Source organism: Erithacus rubecula (genome assembly GCF_903797595.1).
Source record: "Erithacus rubecula genome assembly, chromosome: 6".
NCBI lineage: Eukaryota > Metazoa > Chordata > Aves > Passeriformes > Muscicapidae > Erithacus > Erithacus rubecula.
This window is the reverse complement of record NC_136688.1, coordinates 13577362-13594653: the sequence shown is the minus strand read 5'-3', so window position 1 is coordinate 13594653 and position 17292 is coordinate 13577362. Positions and strand designations below refer to the sequence as shown.

At 37.0% G+C, this 17292-nt stretch overlaps 1 protein-coding gene across 5 annotated transcripts in view; it reads right to left on the bottom strand.

Annotated features, from left to right (window-relative positions):
- NELL1 (neural EGFL like 1) overlaps window positions 1–17292 on the bottom strand; it is a 281122-nt gene that overhangs the window by 102622 nt on the left and 161208 nt on the right. For all 5 annotated transcript variants that reach the window (XM_079310083.1, XM_079310084.1, XM_079310086.1 and 2 more), the window contains exon 14: window positions 10195–10317. In XM_079310083.1, coding sequence (XP_079166209.1) covers window positions 10195–10317 — 123 coding nt within the window. The remainder of the gene's footprint in view (window positions 1–10194; window positions 10318–17292) is intronic.

Genomic DNA, 17292 nt, shown 5'->3' with positions numbered 1-17292 from the left:
AGAGGACAAATAAAGAGAAGAAAGATCCAGCTGAGGAACAGAGGGAATGGGAAGACAACGAGGTCTTCAGGAGCAGCAGAAAGGAAAGTCAACTGTAATACACTCACCTGGAACCTGGGACTGAGCCCCTTTTCTGCACATCTTCCTCCAATGTAAAAATCACAGAATAATATCGTATTCCTCAAGTCATGGAAAAATGTGAGGATGAGAGACCTGAAAACCTGGACTATTGCTCAAATAACTAAATCACTGCACTGCACCACAGAGCTCATGCAAGGGCAGACAAAGTATTTCTTCACTCTATTGCAAGCATTTGATAAAAACAGTTTATACTGGTTTCTAAAGGACTTGGTTAACATCTTAAATTCAGTACAAATACTCAGACAGTAACTAATAGAAATAGGGTTACACAACAAACAATAAAAATAAGAAACACAGAACACATATTTTCAGGAGTTCATCTCCTTCACTGATTTAAGTGTCTGTACTGAATGAGGTAGAGGGACCAAAATCCCCACAACACCTGCAATTTTATTAGCATGGACCATATGCACTGTATGTTACTGAATAGGTAAGCTCAATCTTATGTATTCTCAAGTGCTTGATTTTGGAGTGTTTCTGTTTGATTCTTTAGGTATTTAAAATACGGTTTTGATATTTTTTGTGGAGAAATAACAGCCCAGTGGTTTCAAAACAGACTTATCAGACTTGGAACACAGTCTGAATCCTGGATCAGGTATCATGGATGTCGCATTTGACAAATCACTTAATAGTTTTACTTTGACGTATTGTAGTGGGGAAATTACTAGGAAGAGGATGCAGAAAAGAGTTTTCTGGATGATGTCTATTCAACTACTGTGGCAAGGAATAGCCCCCCAAAAAATGCAAACTGAACACACATAAGTATTATCCTCACCCAAAAGAGATTGCTCTAATAATAATTTCATCTAAAAGAACATAAAAATCAATCAGGTTATTCCAGAGGACCTATCAGCTCAGCATCCTGTGGTAATTGAACCAAATTAAATAGGAGACATAAACCTGAGACCCTGGCAAACTGGGCACTGTGAAGACGCTAATTTGCTCATTCCAAAGTAAATCTTACTCCTAGCCCTGATTGTCCGTTGGTTTGAGACCTCTGACATATAAGGGATCAGGTCCTTCAGGACTGGACCTTAGGCCTCAGGTATTCCCTATGTATTATGAACTCAATCACTATCCCCTGGCCTTTGGTCACTGCCTGTCCTTGGAATAACATTTCTTTTGGATACTGCTTCTCAGACCATGTGGATTAAAGGGTATCTCTGGCACACCATCAAACCTGCCCATTTTTTATAATTTTATAGCCACGCTATTACCCAGTTAAACCAGTAAGGTTATCGCTAGGGGATAACAAACATCAAGGGGAAGAACAGGGCAAGGTGAATAAATAATCTGGTGAATAAAGATTACCCATCTTTTACACTTCTCAAACCAAATATCTTGCCCTCCCCATTTGGGCTGTTCTTCCTACATACAGCAGTTTTTCTGTCTACCATCCTCACCAACCTGTGACCAAGGACTCTCCAGATTAATTATGTGTTGTGTGAAAAGCTACTTTCTTTGGCATTGGGGTGCCACTACAGTGTTACCAAAAACTGTTGTCAAAACCAACAACTGCAAAGCCCTTATTTTACATTTGAATAAGATATTTATATTCAGTTTTCAAAATTGTTAGGTTATGTTCTACAGGGAGTAGAAATAGTTTCATGTTATTTGGCATCTCCTTGTCTTTTAATGTGCTTATTCCATAAACATGAATCCTGAAATGGGTGCTCACTGTAACTGATTTCACAAGAGAGGAAACAGCACTGCTATTGCTACTGTGCTCCGATCGCTACTCTGAGCTGAGCCCATGCCTCAATCAGCTTTGTGCAATGACATATTTCAAGATGCTCTTAATTAACTGATTTTTTTTCAGCCACCATCAAAAAATATGTACTTTGTTCCAAATAACTGCATGTGATGCTCACAGAGCAGGCCAGAGAGTCACAGAGATAAGCAGTCAGGGTTTCACTCATAAGGATTACAAGCTTAGGGCAGTCAGCATTGCTGACCAGACCACTGTCCATGGTGACTGTTGTTCTCCAGTCAAAAAAGCAGTAGAGCACAGAGAATGAGTTCTTTCAATAGAGGATGTGCTTGAGGGCTAATGATTGGTAATTTTAGACTTCAATGCTACAGAAAGAAAAAAAAAAAAAAGTATTAGCATATATAACACAAATGAACCATTCCAGTAGCATCAGAAAGCTGCATTTTACTTCAGGAGGCTCCAAACTGGGCTCCTCAATGCTTTGGTGACAGCAACCTGGGAGAAGATATATCTGCTCAAACAGGAGTTATTGACTAAGATTATCTCAAAAACAGTGTAGAAAATGAGTATACAATATATGGAACAGAAATTAATCATAAAGTAATACCTTCACACTTTTGTTTTTATTAACTACACTCTTAAAAGAGAAAGCAATGAATACTGAAACAATCTCATGCTTCTACACAGCCCAGTTTTACTGGCCAGGAGATTGTGATAAATATATCTGTTAACTTGTCATCACTCAGCAATTCTTCTGTGCATGCTACACAGGGCCATGGTCCCAGAGTGAACAGGTGACCTGAAAGCAATGAATGCAAACCAAAGCAATAGGAGACAATAAACAACTGAGTCAACAAGAGACTTGACACTTTAGCACCTGAACCTAGCAACCCTAACAAGTACCCATAAGCTGAGCCCCTTGCACTTACTCAGGCAGAAAAACCTGTCAGATTAAGTTCCAAAATATTTCACCTAACTACAGCTTTTCCTTCCTTTCATACAGATACAACAGTTCTCTGGACTGGACCACTTCTTCAACAAGCACAAATCACTGCTACACTCCTTTTAAATTAGTTATAAATCTACAGTGGTGAGAGAAATCTGTGACAGCAAAGAGATCAGGATCTGGATTCTGACAAGTTACATGAATCATGGGATTTAAATGAGCTATTTCCACAGCTGTGCATTCTAAATCACCTTGAACATTCTCACGCACAGAATAGGCTCCAAGCACCAGGATGCCCTGTGCCCTCAGAGAGGCTGTAAAATTGGGCTGCACATTGGTAGATGTGCAGAGCATAGCTCTCAATACAATGCAGTAGGCTGAGAAGCACCACACCAGAGCTGCTCTGTCACTGCCTCTCTGGACAGGGGAGAGAAAATAGAACCAAGGGTTCATGGATTGAGATCATGACTGAGAGAGATATCACTCTCTGAATATCTTTATGGGTAAAATAGACTCAACCTGCAGATATTAACTGAATTTATTACTAACAAAATCAAAGGATAATGAGAAATAAAATAAATCTTAATAAATCTTTCCCCCATCCATTGTCCTTCCCAGGCTTTATCTCCTCCTCTCCAGGAGTACAAACAGATGAGGAGCAGCCCCTCTCACTTCCAAGGCCTGGTCACACAATCCCAACACATACAAAACTAATGACATCTGAATTTCAACACCTCACACAACTAAATCTATGCAATAAAACAAAGAACAACTCTAGAACTGAAGGAGTTTTAAAAGTATGTGGCAAATTTACTAAGTGAGTTCATATAACTCAAAATCCAAATACAAACATAGTCATTACAATGACTGTACCACATTTGATAAATATCTAATAATGAACAAAAATACAAAGATTCTCATTTTAAAATTTCAAACTTTCATTTTTATTAATACAGTGGATTTAGGAGTACAGAAAATTTAGTGGCATCAATAATACTGTCTTGAGTCTGCATCCAGTTATGCTAGTTTTACAACGAAAAAAATTATAATAATTCTAACTGCACTGCTGTACTAATAAACACTGGTTTAAAATTATTCAATTATATCTAGAATACCTCACCCAAAAAGTGCAACTATCCCAGCGTCTTACACTTGCCATGGCATTTTCCTCATGTGCCATGTGACACCAAAATGCACTTGAATGCACCTGCCTGCTTTTGCAGTGATTTGTTAGCTATTAAAAAATAGACAAAGCTCAAGACTGAAGAATGAAGATAAAAATCTCAACATGAGTCAAAACTCACTTATTCTTTCATGAGACTGGTGAATATCACACCAGAATATCAATTAAAGCCATAATAAGATATACCAACCATTCAAAGTCTTATAGCCACAAAAAATCCAAGGCTATGGGAAAATCATACTTGTTTCTTTCTGTCTTGGCCTACATTTTAGTCATAACTCACTCCAATGCTTTGTAAAGGCTTTCAACTCCACTCCCAACAGACATGCAAAAAAAATACACCTAAGTGGCAGTTAGTTACCTTAGAGTGATCTGATAAGCTTTAATATCAAGATATTAGCATGTCTGACTGTCTCCCATTGCAGACATTTAAAGTTAATCTACCTTAGCTCTGCTGATGTCAATGTAAAAGGGACACATTAAAGCAGACGATTCAGTACAGAAATAACCAAAGAGAGTTTTTTTCCCTTCTTTAGCTCTCACTAAAAATACTCTTGCGTATTTTTCTTATCAGTAGAAATTCTATAACACATAAAAATTATTTTATCTTTAATCATCTGTTTACTACACCATCACTATACTGCCTACATATTTACAACTTGTTTCATGGACACATCTTTCAGATTATTAAATATATTTCAGACTAAGAAATATAAAAACACCTGCTTTGAAACAGAAAATGGCCATGCAAGACAGCTCTCAGAGTGCCATTGGCTAAAACAACATGTCCATACAATTATAATTTGTAATTAAAACAGTGTAAAGAAGGTCAACTTTACTGATCAACATCAAACAGAAGCAACTGTTAAGCCTGAGATGTATTCTTGTTGTCAGGAAACATTCTAGATGTATTATAAATAAAGATTCCCTATGATTATCTACACTACCATATAAAAAATAAGAGTAATTGTTCAAAATCTGGTTGCTTTTTATATAAGGGCCCAAATAGTTTATTCCTGAAATGGCCAGTAATCCACCAGTAACAAGCCCATCCCTAAATATACATCCCAAAGCAAAAATACATAAGGACCCACCATGCAATTAAGAAACCAAACTTCCACATTACACCAGGATTGAGTCACTTAGAAATAACAGCTCTAGTCTTTAAGACTCCACTATATATTGAGCTGTAATCCCTCAAGTGTTTTCTGTGTGATGCCGCAGAAAAACTTAACAGGGAAAAAATAATCACAGTCTATGTCTTGGCAGAAATAAGCCATTATACAGCCTAAATATCAATTAGAATAAACAGTGTTTTGATTTTTATTTCACAATACCTGACGTTTTTCTGCCAAGGCATCAGTCATATTGCACACATCTGCTTTACAATGTATGATTGTAACTAAATCCACCTCATTTAATCATTCCAATAAATCTACACCTCAGTAGAAACCACTAAATGAGATGTTAATAGCACACTAAATATACCTGTTAGAACAGTATTTGCACTTGATTAAGTGCTAGACTTCTGTTCATTCTCCATGACAAAGCTACACGAGAAAGATTAGCAAACACACCTCGTCCATGTTTCTGAAGAATTGCTCCTGTTTAGCATCTGAATATGTTCAAGGCCACTTCTATCTTACTGATGGTATATAAGAATGTCAGTGGGCAGAATTTATGTTTTAAAGCAAACATTTGCAACAAAATACCAAGTTAGGACAAGGCTTGTATACTACATCTAAATCTCCTTGTACAAAAGAAAACAACTAATTGAAAAGAAAAAAAAAAGCTGGATGGCAACTTGCACATTGTTCCTGGTAAAATATGATGGACAGGCACTTACTTAAGGCATTTAATCCCAAATGCTATCAATTATTTTAAGGAGCTTTATCATGCTTCCTTGGTTCTTTAGTTTGGCGTTTTAGTCTGTGGTAAATGGCACAAGATCCACAATAAACTCTGTTAAGCTGTTGGACTGTACATACCACAGCAAGTGTTCTCTGCCTCCCCTCTCACTGAGGCAGAGGAGACTGTGGGGCACAAAGGCTTCTAAGTTTTAAACAAATGGCACATATTACTTCAACATGTCACTCCCACAGCATGCGGTGCAAGGCTGTCAAGCAGAACTGGAACTAGAATTTATCAAGACAAAAAGCACAGAAAAACATTTTCCCCCAATATATTTTCCAGCCTCCAAGAGTCAAGCTCTGTCAAGATTACACACAGAAACACTGCAACATAAAACAGACCAACAGCCTCTAAGGTCTAAAAATGGTATTTATATCTGTATTCACTACCCCTGGTTCTTCAGCTGAAGCCATGACAGTGAGTTTTCTTCATTTCATAGATGACAGCATTTTATGTTCACACACACTGTCTATGGGTGACGGGTTATTCATAAACCTGGTTGTCCTAGGAAACAGAAACTTCTTTCCTCTAACTACTGCCATTAAACATTGATTTCCTGTGAGGCCCATCCTGACAGGCACACTTCAAAGTACCATGCTGTACCAAGTAGACACCATTTGCCCACCACAACTTTTTTTAACAAGAACATTCAGTTGCCAAACCAATTTTTATCACCTTTCCCCTCCACTTGAAGTGCAGCCTTAATGATACACTATTACATCCTATCCTGAAGTTTAGTGAAATTGCTCCAATTGTCCTTATTCTACCTTCACCTGTGAATTCCATAATTCATCTAGAGAATTCAAGCAAAAGGGCATGACATGTCATCCACTACCCACCTATAACATTTTGCATCCCAAATTACTCTTACTTCTTTTTATTTTTTCCAAAGTTTCCTTCAAAGAAAAGAGCAATTTAACACATCTATAGATTCAGAATTCCTCTCCATTCAAGTAATTATACCTCTGTCCTCTGATTTTGATGCTGTAATTTCTTTCAGAATGGATGTCTCTGGTTTACTTAGTATTTTCTGAAGAAATTCTAATATATAATCTACCTACTTCTGGGTCCATTTTTCTGCCCATTTTACTGATGGTGATGGACACAGTGTTTTCCTGCCTTACCATTTCAGCTCACCAAAGGTACATTCTACTCTCATCTATTACCCAAATTTCAGTGTCTGCCTGAGATGTTAAAGTTTGCTTCTTACAGTGAAATTGAGAGTATCCACATGAAATCTTATTTGTCACTAGTTTATTGTCTCACTGTCTATATATACATAAATATGTGTTGTAAAGTTTTTGTTCCATTGGTCTCCACTTCTCTTTCCATTTTTTGTGTCACTTAAACTATGGCAATATCTCTTTTAATGCTGGAGTGCCTTCAAATCTTGGTCTGTGCCCTTTCTGCACCACCCTCCTCCATGACCATTCTACATCTTTGACACAATTCAGTCTTTAATTGTATAGGCCAGTGTACTACATTTACAATAATGCAATTCCTTATGCACAAGATCTTTTGCTAGTCAAGATGTGTGACAGCCTGATTATACAGGGTTTTGGAGGTTTTTAATACTCTATTTTCTCTTCAGTATTTGGGTTTTGTTTGCTATTTCTCATAAATTCCCAGCAATAATTCTATTCATGTCTATATTATTTCTGTTCCTTTTTATTTCTCCACGCTTTTTACAAAAATTGCAAACAACACAAATTCCTGCCAGAATAATTGAGATGTATTTGCCAATAGCCCACAATACAATTTAATTCAACTGCAAAAGAAAAAAGAACAGTAACCTGGGTTTTTTATAAAGACTATCTATGTGTTACTCACTAAAGCCAAAGATGATCATTACTCTGATTTTACTTTTTATAACACTGCTAAAATAGATTGCTGAGATGGAATGCAGAATCATGCACAAAGCCAGTCCTTTTCTCTCATCATAAAATCATCAATTTTCTCCTTATGGTTTTGCTGAACAGTATTAATAAGATTTCCTACTGAACCACAAAGATGTATTATTTTAGTATAGTTGGATCCACTGTTTTGTGTGTGTACACATCCATAACATTTAAACATTTATAAAGCACTTGCAGATGTCTCAAGGAGAATAGAAACCTCTTATCTTCGGATGGTATTACAACAAACATATCACCTTGACTTTTATCTATGTTTTTCCAATCTGTATTGCCTGAAGATAAAGCCCTAAAATACTATAAGCCAACAGCAGTTTATAGTTGACCTGACATGCTCACACCTCTTTCCTTGTGCCAGCCCCAGCATTTGTGCAAGGAAATGCTGTGGCAGGTAACTGATGACACATCACTGTTGAACTTAGTAAAAAAAGAGGCAGAAGTGGTGTTTCTGCTATCATGGGCAAAATGGGGACATTTTTTCATTTAGCATCCAAACTTGTGAAAACCTCATGTAACCACAAACCACTGGCTCAGAAAATCAAACCAGTACTTTATATTGTGTGTTTTATAATTTGCTAAAATGCAGATGATTCTAATATTAGCTTACTAGCAGTAATGACTATTCCAGCAGCGCTGGATTACTCTTGTACTTAGTGACTTCAATAATTATTAGACTGCAAACCCCTTTCCATAATCTCCAGTTATCCTTCCAATATATGCTTCCTAGTCAGAAGACAACATATTTCCCTCTATTTCCATGCACATCTATCTCAAAAAGGCAACTGTATCTACACCTGCATGTGCAAATCAACACATACTAAATATACATATAGAATATGCAATATTTCTATATATGAAAAATATACATTGTAGTAGCTGAGGTTTCAACAAAACTTTGAGAGTAAAAACATTATCACCTTTGTCTAGTGCCATTTCATTACTACAACATTACTAGATTAATAAATATGCAGTAGGAGTTTCACTTTGAGTTTCTGGCACATTAAAGGCATGCAAATGAAGAAAAACAGTGTGAAAACATAGATTTTATTAGCTAATCCAAACATCCTAGTTTCAAATAAATGTAATTATTAGAATTAATGTAATAATAATAACAACAATAATAATAAAATATTACAGTCAGGCTGTTCTCTGAAACTCAAGTTGTCTTCACTGCAATTCATATTTACTGTAATCAAGGACCAAAAATATACTGCAGTGAGCTTCTCCCTGGTATCACCTGTTGGTCTTCAATACAGACAGGCCAAGGTTTAACTTGCTCAGCACTTCTAGTACATTTTTTCTATTCTTTATTCAATCCTTAACAAAGCATTTTAGTTTTAAGTGCAGAGACATTCTGGCACTGGTGGAAAGTACCCAGATAAGAGTCATATCAAAACCAATCTGATGGTTGCTAATTCAGCAGCTGACAGGACAATCTTGGTGAAAGACTTCAGCTTGAAACAGGAATGACATCAAAGCTCACTGTCCTTTAAGGAATTGTTTAGCCAGTTTATGAAAGTCTGAACAATTAATATTCAATCCACTGTGTCCCAAATTGTACAGAACGTTCTATCCAGTACATTCCTCAGTTTCAATTGTTGTAATTTCCACAAAAACCCCCTAAAATTTAGTTTTCTATTACCATAATTCTGTTTACGAAGTATGAACACCCAGAAAAGATAAAATAAACCTTTTTATGAGACAAATATAATTTATAAATTAATGTGTTACAACTCAGTAGTACTTAAAGAGAGAGCCCTCACAAATCCAACCCTCCTTTGTATTGCTATGAGATATTTGCTTCTCTTTCTCTACCGAAAGAAAAACATAAAACCAACCCCAAATAAATGTCATGCCATAAATGAATGCTTCACAGAAAGCATGGCTGGCTATCATTATTTCTTGTTTACTGAGAAGTCTTCAAAATACACATTTAAAGATGTATATGTTTAAAAGTCATTATTCTGATGCAAGCAGTCAAATAACAACCACATGATGCTAGCATAAAATACAATTATCTGAATTTAAAATGTATCTTATTAAAACGTAAAATGAAAGGTGACAGCACATACCATCCACATTTTATAAAACATGAACACCATTCAAAAGCTGAATTATACCAGCTCAAATGATAGTATTCAGTGCAGCAAATATAAAGTTCTTGTCTACTTGCATTCCAAAAATATTTCCTTCTTCCTAAGAAGTCATGCACAAATCAATTTCCACCATGTCAATTTGCCAAAAGATTTCTTAAAACAAATCATTGAAAAATCCAGCCATGACAAGTTACCAGAATGCAGCCATGACAAGTTACCAGAATGCAGCTGACTGTTAGCAAATATTAATGAAGCCTGACAAGTTTATGGTGTCTTTACAATAACAGACTTACCTCGGCAGATGGTCCCGTTGCCCACGTACCCAGGTTTGCAGGTGCAGCTGTGTCCCCTGATGGTGTTAGTGCAGATTGCATTCTCATCACAGTTGTGCTGCCCACTGCCACACTCATCATGCTCTAAGTGGGGAGGGGAAAAGGAAAAAAAAAATTTACAAGATCCAGTGAGCTCTTCAGTGAGCTTATGTGGCATTTGAAATCCAGTGGGATAACCAGAATGCTGCAATGACTGTGTGCTGGGGGCTTGGCATGGGAGTCAGCTGCTTCAGTTAAAAAACCCAATATGTGCATGGCAACAATAGATTTAGATTCAAAAACAGAAAAAAAATTGGTGAGGAGGCAAACCATGGCTGCGAGAAAAAACTATAAAGAAAATTATCAGGGAAAAATATCTGCTGTGAAGATTAACCTTTACATAACTGTCCATCACCAACACTAATGATCATAAATACAAGCTAAGTAAGAGGGGCCCTACCAGCCCACCCTTTAACTACACAGTTCAGTTGTCACAACTGCTTGTGTTAAACTCATGTTAAGCTCATGTTAAACTGACTCCTTCTCTAATAGCACATAGTAACATTTCACATTTTTAGAGCACCAATTGTATACCATCGAGCTCCAAAGAGGCTCCCAGACTAACAGGCCATATTTTGCTTTCATTCAGCAACTCCAACTGCCCCAAGCCAAATTTGCCACAGCTCCTGCACTTCACTCTTCTGCTACCTTTTTGTTCTTGTAAAGCACCAGTTACAGGTGATGAGCTACCTGACCCCAAATCTTTCCCCTTCTTCCCACAATTACAAGGAGCTTTCTTCATATAGGATTGCACAGAGAAGGCCTGAATATTTCACACTTTTGCACTGGTACCTTTACAATTTTTTTCAGTGGAATCAATAAATGCAATGAAATTTTCTTTAAACCACAAAACAGATAATTGACATAATAATCAGAATTTGGAAGCCTTCTTTGTAGCCTTCATTTCATGCAACTGCAATCATCAGGCTGATATCTATATGCTGAGAGGTAAAAGCTATGCTTTCCTGGAATTAGGATTTGCTTAAGCTTTTTACCAGTGCATCAGAGTGTTCAAAGGACTACAGACTAAGTCTAGCCTTCTGTAGATCACAGAGTGGTAGTGCCTCTATAGCACAAGCAAAATACTTGTTTTTCCAGACTAAACTAAACCCTCCAAGAATCTCTCCATTGAGAACAGCAGCACCACAGGCTTCAACAGGCTACAATTAACCTTTGTAATGCTCTTATTCTGCCACAGTACAGAACAGCCAATTTCAAGATAATTCAAGACACATGTAAGACTTGAATGGTGCATTCTAAGGAATCCACTAAACCAAATACTTCTTGAACACTATTGATAACTGTTTGCAGAACATATATGCAACATGTTTTCCATTTTTCAAATGCATTTGACAGCAAAATTATATGGATTACAACTATTTTCTCTTAAATAGCACCAAAGCAATATATCAGCCTCTCACTCTTTGCTTTTAGCAAGAAACACACACACTCTCATATGTGCCTGGCTTCAACTGATAAACTGGGGCTTGAATTTATACTTGTTAGTTTATGTTGGTCCCTAGCTCTGCTTAGTAATTCTCTTCAGCTTCTTGAAGGGCTGCCTGTTCTCTTCTTCATCTTTAAGGAAGCTGTACCAAAGGCTGATTCTTTGCTGCTTTGTTCTCATGGTGCTCAGGCTCCTGGGTGAGACACAAGAAGTATAACGCTATCCTCCAAGGAAGCATTTTACAGCAGCTGAAGCTGAATAATACTTTCTTTTAAAAGAGACACCCTCTCCATAATCTCTCCCTCCTCTTCCTACTTTTAATTGACATTAGCTTTCCTTTCAATACTTTCCTTGAATACTTTTGTTTGCATTCAAACTATAATGAGAATGCCTTTTGATAGGCCCCTCTGTGTCCACAAGAACATTCCTACACAATTACTAAAATTAGTCTATTACCTTCTCAGCACTTCAAGTATAAATAAAGATTTCCTAGTGCTACAAGATATATTTTTCCAAAATACACAGGAGAGGATAAGTCTGCTGTGTTTTTCTAGGACTCTGACAATGTAAATCACTATTTAGCATTTCTGCAGATGTATAGATGCTGTAAATATCAAAAGATTTAGCATTGACAGAGCAGCTATCCCACAGTAACACTTTGTAAACAGAAGTCAGTTTTTTTCAAAGCTGATATAATTTTAAAAGTCACCAACAAATCTGAACATGGGAACCTACCCTTCATGAGATATCCTGATGCTACTAGCACAAGGAGGACTAAGGGAACCTTATCTGCATAAGGAATTCCACAATTTCTTAGCAGCAATATGGCTGCAATGATGGGAACTTAAAATGAAGTTTTCCCTGGTGTAGGGATGTCTATAGTTTATGTTGCTACAGACCTAATAAGAATGAGAAAGCATTGATTTCCTGCCAAGGTACAAAACTCTTTTCATTCAGATGAAAAATCCTTAGGAATCTCTCAATAGTAAGTTTTCCTGGGTTTTATGTGCCCTCACAGGAGCTCATTCTTTGGAACACTTGTGTGCTCACAATGGGAAGGGAACATGGAAAGTGGGCTCATGCTCTGCTTAAACTCAAAGGAGATTGTGACTAATTTGCAAAGAACTGCTTTCATAAACACATTGCTTTCCAAAAATTCCATTCAAGCACATCAGACAGAGCCTGCTTTTGCTTTAATGTTATGGTAAATACTGACTAGACAGCAACAAAATTGGCAGAGAAGAACCCTGAACAGCAAGTGAAAGAAGTAACAAACAGCATCATTCCAAAGCACCAAAGAGGGCAGAGCCAAGACAAAAAAGTCCAAAGTTGTCTTATTTTGACTATTTCTCTTGTAACTGGAAATGAAAAGCACAAAAAAGAGACTAGCAAATGAAAACAATAGTAATTTTTAGTTTTTTATCCACACATGTATAAGATGTAAACAAATGAACTGCCATGCTCAGGAACAAAACTTTCACCATTAAGTCTGACTGAAGTCATCCCTCTCTCTGACTGCCATTCGCTATATAATATACACAAAATGAGCTCGTGATCAAAGATGAAAAGATTAAAAGAAAAAGCTTACTGAGGACAGAATTCCTTGACCTAACTCTCATTCACCTGAATTACTTCAAGAACAGCTACCACTATTGATGAACAGTTACAACAGCAGCACCATTCCTTCCTTACGGACAAGTTGTTTATGAATTCTTGGCAAACAGCCTTCAACATCAGCATTTCTATTACTCAGGATTGTTGCTGCATCTATTTCATGTTTTATGGTAAAGCCACAAGATCAGTTAGCTTATTGAGCCTTCCCCCCCACCCCCCATAAAAGAAGGGCAATCCAAGATTCTGCTTTCTCCCTAGAATTTGTCATTCTTCCGAAATCCTCAAATACTGAAGATTTTACAGAAAATTAAGGATATCAATCTTCTATCTTCTTAAAAAAAAAAAAAAAAAAAAGGAAGAATCAAATGTCTACCGCTCATTTCCTTTCTACTTTATTTATTCTTCCTGCAAGCAGAGATGAGGGATGGAAGGATACATCATCTCTGATACTTCAGCTCTCCTGGTTTTACACAGCACATGCAGTTGTAGAAGCCAAGTATTATAGTTACTTCCACTTTGTTCAGAAGCAGCTTAATCAAAGTTTATCTTGGCAGTGACAGAATTCATTTCAATACTATATGGCCTTAGAGAGATAACAATCACATTAGAAGTGAAGTTAATTCACTACAAAATAGTTTCCAGTAGCTGGTTAGTTGCACATCCTGTTATAAGCTCCAATGCATCCTACAGAGAGCAAAAAAACCTGCCTGCATCAAAACACTGGTCTGAGCACGCTGATCCCAGAGCACACGCAGAAACTCCCCAGTACAGTGGGAAAACAACCATTTCCATTGGAGGAAATGAGGACATGAAATGAGTAAGAAATTGCTGAAATAAGCACAATGACCAGGCTGCCAAGACAGCTCTGACCACTCTGTGTGCCCCTGCACATGCTTGAGGAGATGGACCCCAACCCAACCAAGCAAAGAGCCCAGCACACTGAGGCAGGAACACAAGTGCCAAAAGAAGACTTTTGTGAAAGCTGTGAAAAGTCAGGGCTCTCTAACAGCTGTATCAGCTCCACCTTCAGCAGCAGGAGATCATTCAACCACACCACGTTTCAGCTGTGAAACCACTTACTTAAATTTTAACTAAGCTTTCAGCTGTCTTCAAAACACAAGTGTCTATTTAAGGCCAAGGAAGTTAATCCAGACCAGGTTGTAGCAGATCCTGCACACCTCAAGTAAGTTATCACTCCAGTTGCTAATGGCTGATCACTTCAGTGTGAAGTATAAACTGAAATACTCAAACAAGGACAAGAAAGTCAGCAACATTCATGTACACATATTTCTGTCAAATCCTTTTTACCACAACTTTTCCAGACTAATCTCTGTGAAGGAATCACAAAAATTCTTTCTTTATGTGGCACTTCAAAAATACCTTCTGTTCTGGCTGAAAGTGAACTGGAAGAATGCAGGAGGAAAAGCACTGGGGGCAGAAGGAAAGGTGCCAGGCAAAGATTTTGCCTGCCTGAGGTAATACATTCTGTATAAAGCCACCCATGTCAATATGAAAAACTGTTTGTAAGTAAAAGCAACCACAAAAATAGGATTTGTCATATATTTATGAAAGCAAATGCACACATACCTAAACATACATGTAAATAATTATAGGAAAATGCAAATTTTCTCCCTTCATATGCACATGAAATGTATTGTTTGTGAAACATTCTAGGCAGCTCTGCCAATTAACATCAGAAGCATCAGTCAAAAAATAACACAGTTCTATACTTTTGAATTTTGAGTATTATAAATACCCACATTCATATGAAAGATATTTTCTCTTTTTTATTATTTTTATTATTAAATAATTTTCTATTTGTTATTTTAGAGAAATATCACTTTGCTTATATTCTGTTTGTATATAATTTTAAATGCATTTTGCAGAAGTATTACAGAATTTATAGGATGCCTCTACTTTCCCACGTTGCAAGACACAACACTGTTACCACTAACTGGATTTGTAAGGGCTGTAAAGGCAGGATCTAGACAACTTTAGTTTTTCTCTCACTCTATTTTTTTTTCTTTTTTACATGCATGGAATAACTTTAGCATTTGTATTGTTCGTACTTTGTCTAAAATATTTAATTGAAAATTAGAACCCTAAGTGGAAAACATAGAGCAAAAAATCACATAGTGAAGCTAAGAACCTTTTTGGTCAAGAGCAGGATAGCTTTCACTTGTGCAAAAGAACATAAAGGATTTCAAACCTATAATTTCTACAAGGTACACTTAACACAGGATTTATTTTTAAGCAAGAACGCCAAGATTTTTATCTTCATTTTCTTTAAATAAAGATGCTCTGCAATAAAAGACAGTCACTGGGATGGAATTACAGGAGACATTCCATTGTAGGGTCTTTTACTATAGCTACTTTCACTTCTTTTTATAAGAAAAGGCCCCAGTCTAAACTTGCTTACAAGATGGAAACAATTTTCTTATTGTAAGGATTCACTTTCATTATTTCCTCAAAGCCTTCATACTTCAATAATAAAACATTCATCTTTGGAATACACTGTGCAAAGATTCTGACTATCTATTTATTCATGTTGTTATAGCATTGAAAAGAAATCTAAGTTGTTCTCCAAATTGCTGAGATAACAGCCAGCTTGTGGGGTGCAGAACCACAAATGCAGCAAACATTTCCATAGATCAAGAGACTTAGTGAGACAGCTCACAGCATAGCAAGGTCATTGGATCCCACCATTTTTTATTAATACAGATACCATTTGCATAGAGTGCATGGCCTAATGTAAAATTAATTATCTTGCAGCCATTAAGCAATAGTCTTTGGAATCTCAGAAAGGCAGAAAGCCATCTCTCCAAGTATTTCTAAAAAGCCGCAACCCTTTGTTGCATCTTATTAGCCTTCGGATGTCTATGTAATAAGTAAGGCTTTAAAAATTATAGATTATAGAAATTGAATTTAGGAAGAATTGTGGACTTAGTGGAATCAGGATTGCAGCTCATAAGAAGTTGTGATGAAACAAAAGGGATAGCGTTTAAACGGATTGAATAAAAGGAAGCTTTATTCTGAACACACAGGAAGCCTCCCACAGAAAACCAGGGCAATTAGAAACAAGATGCATACGTCAAACACGAAATTAAATTGCAGATAGATGGTAAGCTGGTGAATGATAATAGGTAATTGTGAATCCAGAAAACTGTGGGGAAAAAGCCAAAATCAAATGTGCTTTTTAACCACGTGAGATGTTGCATAGTGATTCGTGTCATCATGGAAATACACCATGGGATCAATATAAACAAGAGTACTGAACTCAAAGTAAAGCATGGACATGAGGGACATGAAAATATAATTATTTCATTATATTTGTTTAAATCACTTTGGTGTGAATTGTTGGCTTTTTGTTTATATGTATCTTTTATTATTTTGCCATTAAAGTAATAAATTGCCCACTTTTCACGTATAAGGAAAAGGCGGGATCATGCAAACATGAACAGACTTGTTACTGCTTTACCTGCTTGCTTGGAGTGTAACCTGAGAACATGTTCGTGCCTCATCCAGACCTGGTGGGGGCTTGTAGTCACTGTCACTTGAGTCCTAGCCAACGTGGTAGGACTTGCTCAGACTTGTACCCCAGCACAGCGGGCATGTCACAGCCCACCAAGAAACTGCTAACAGGAGGGGCAGTGACCCAAGGTGGGACGGGTGTGTTGGTGGAGAGCAGACTCCCATGTCGCCAGCGCTGCTTGTCCATTCCTTATTAATGGCTTAATAAATTGCCTTATTGATTGACCTACCTGATTGTGGTGAGTAATTTATAACACTCATGAGAATCAAAGAAACAATTTTATCTATACCCATTCCCAACTTCACCATCCAGGCTCACCCTGCTCATTTCCACAAGGAAATAGAAAGAAGAAACATGGTGCAGAACAGAAAAGCTCCACTATTTCCTTTTGCAACTCTATTCTTAGGAGCACTTAAACATACAAAAT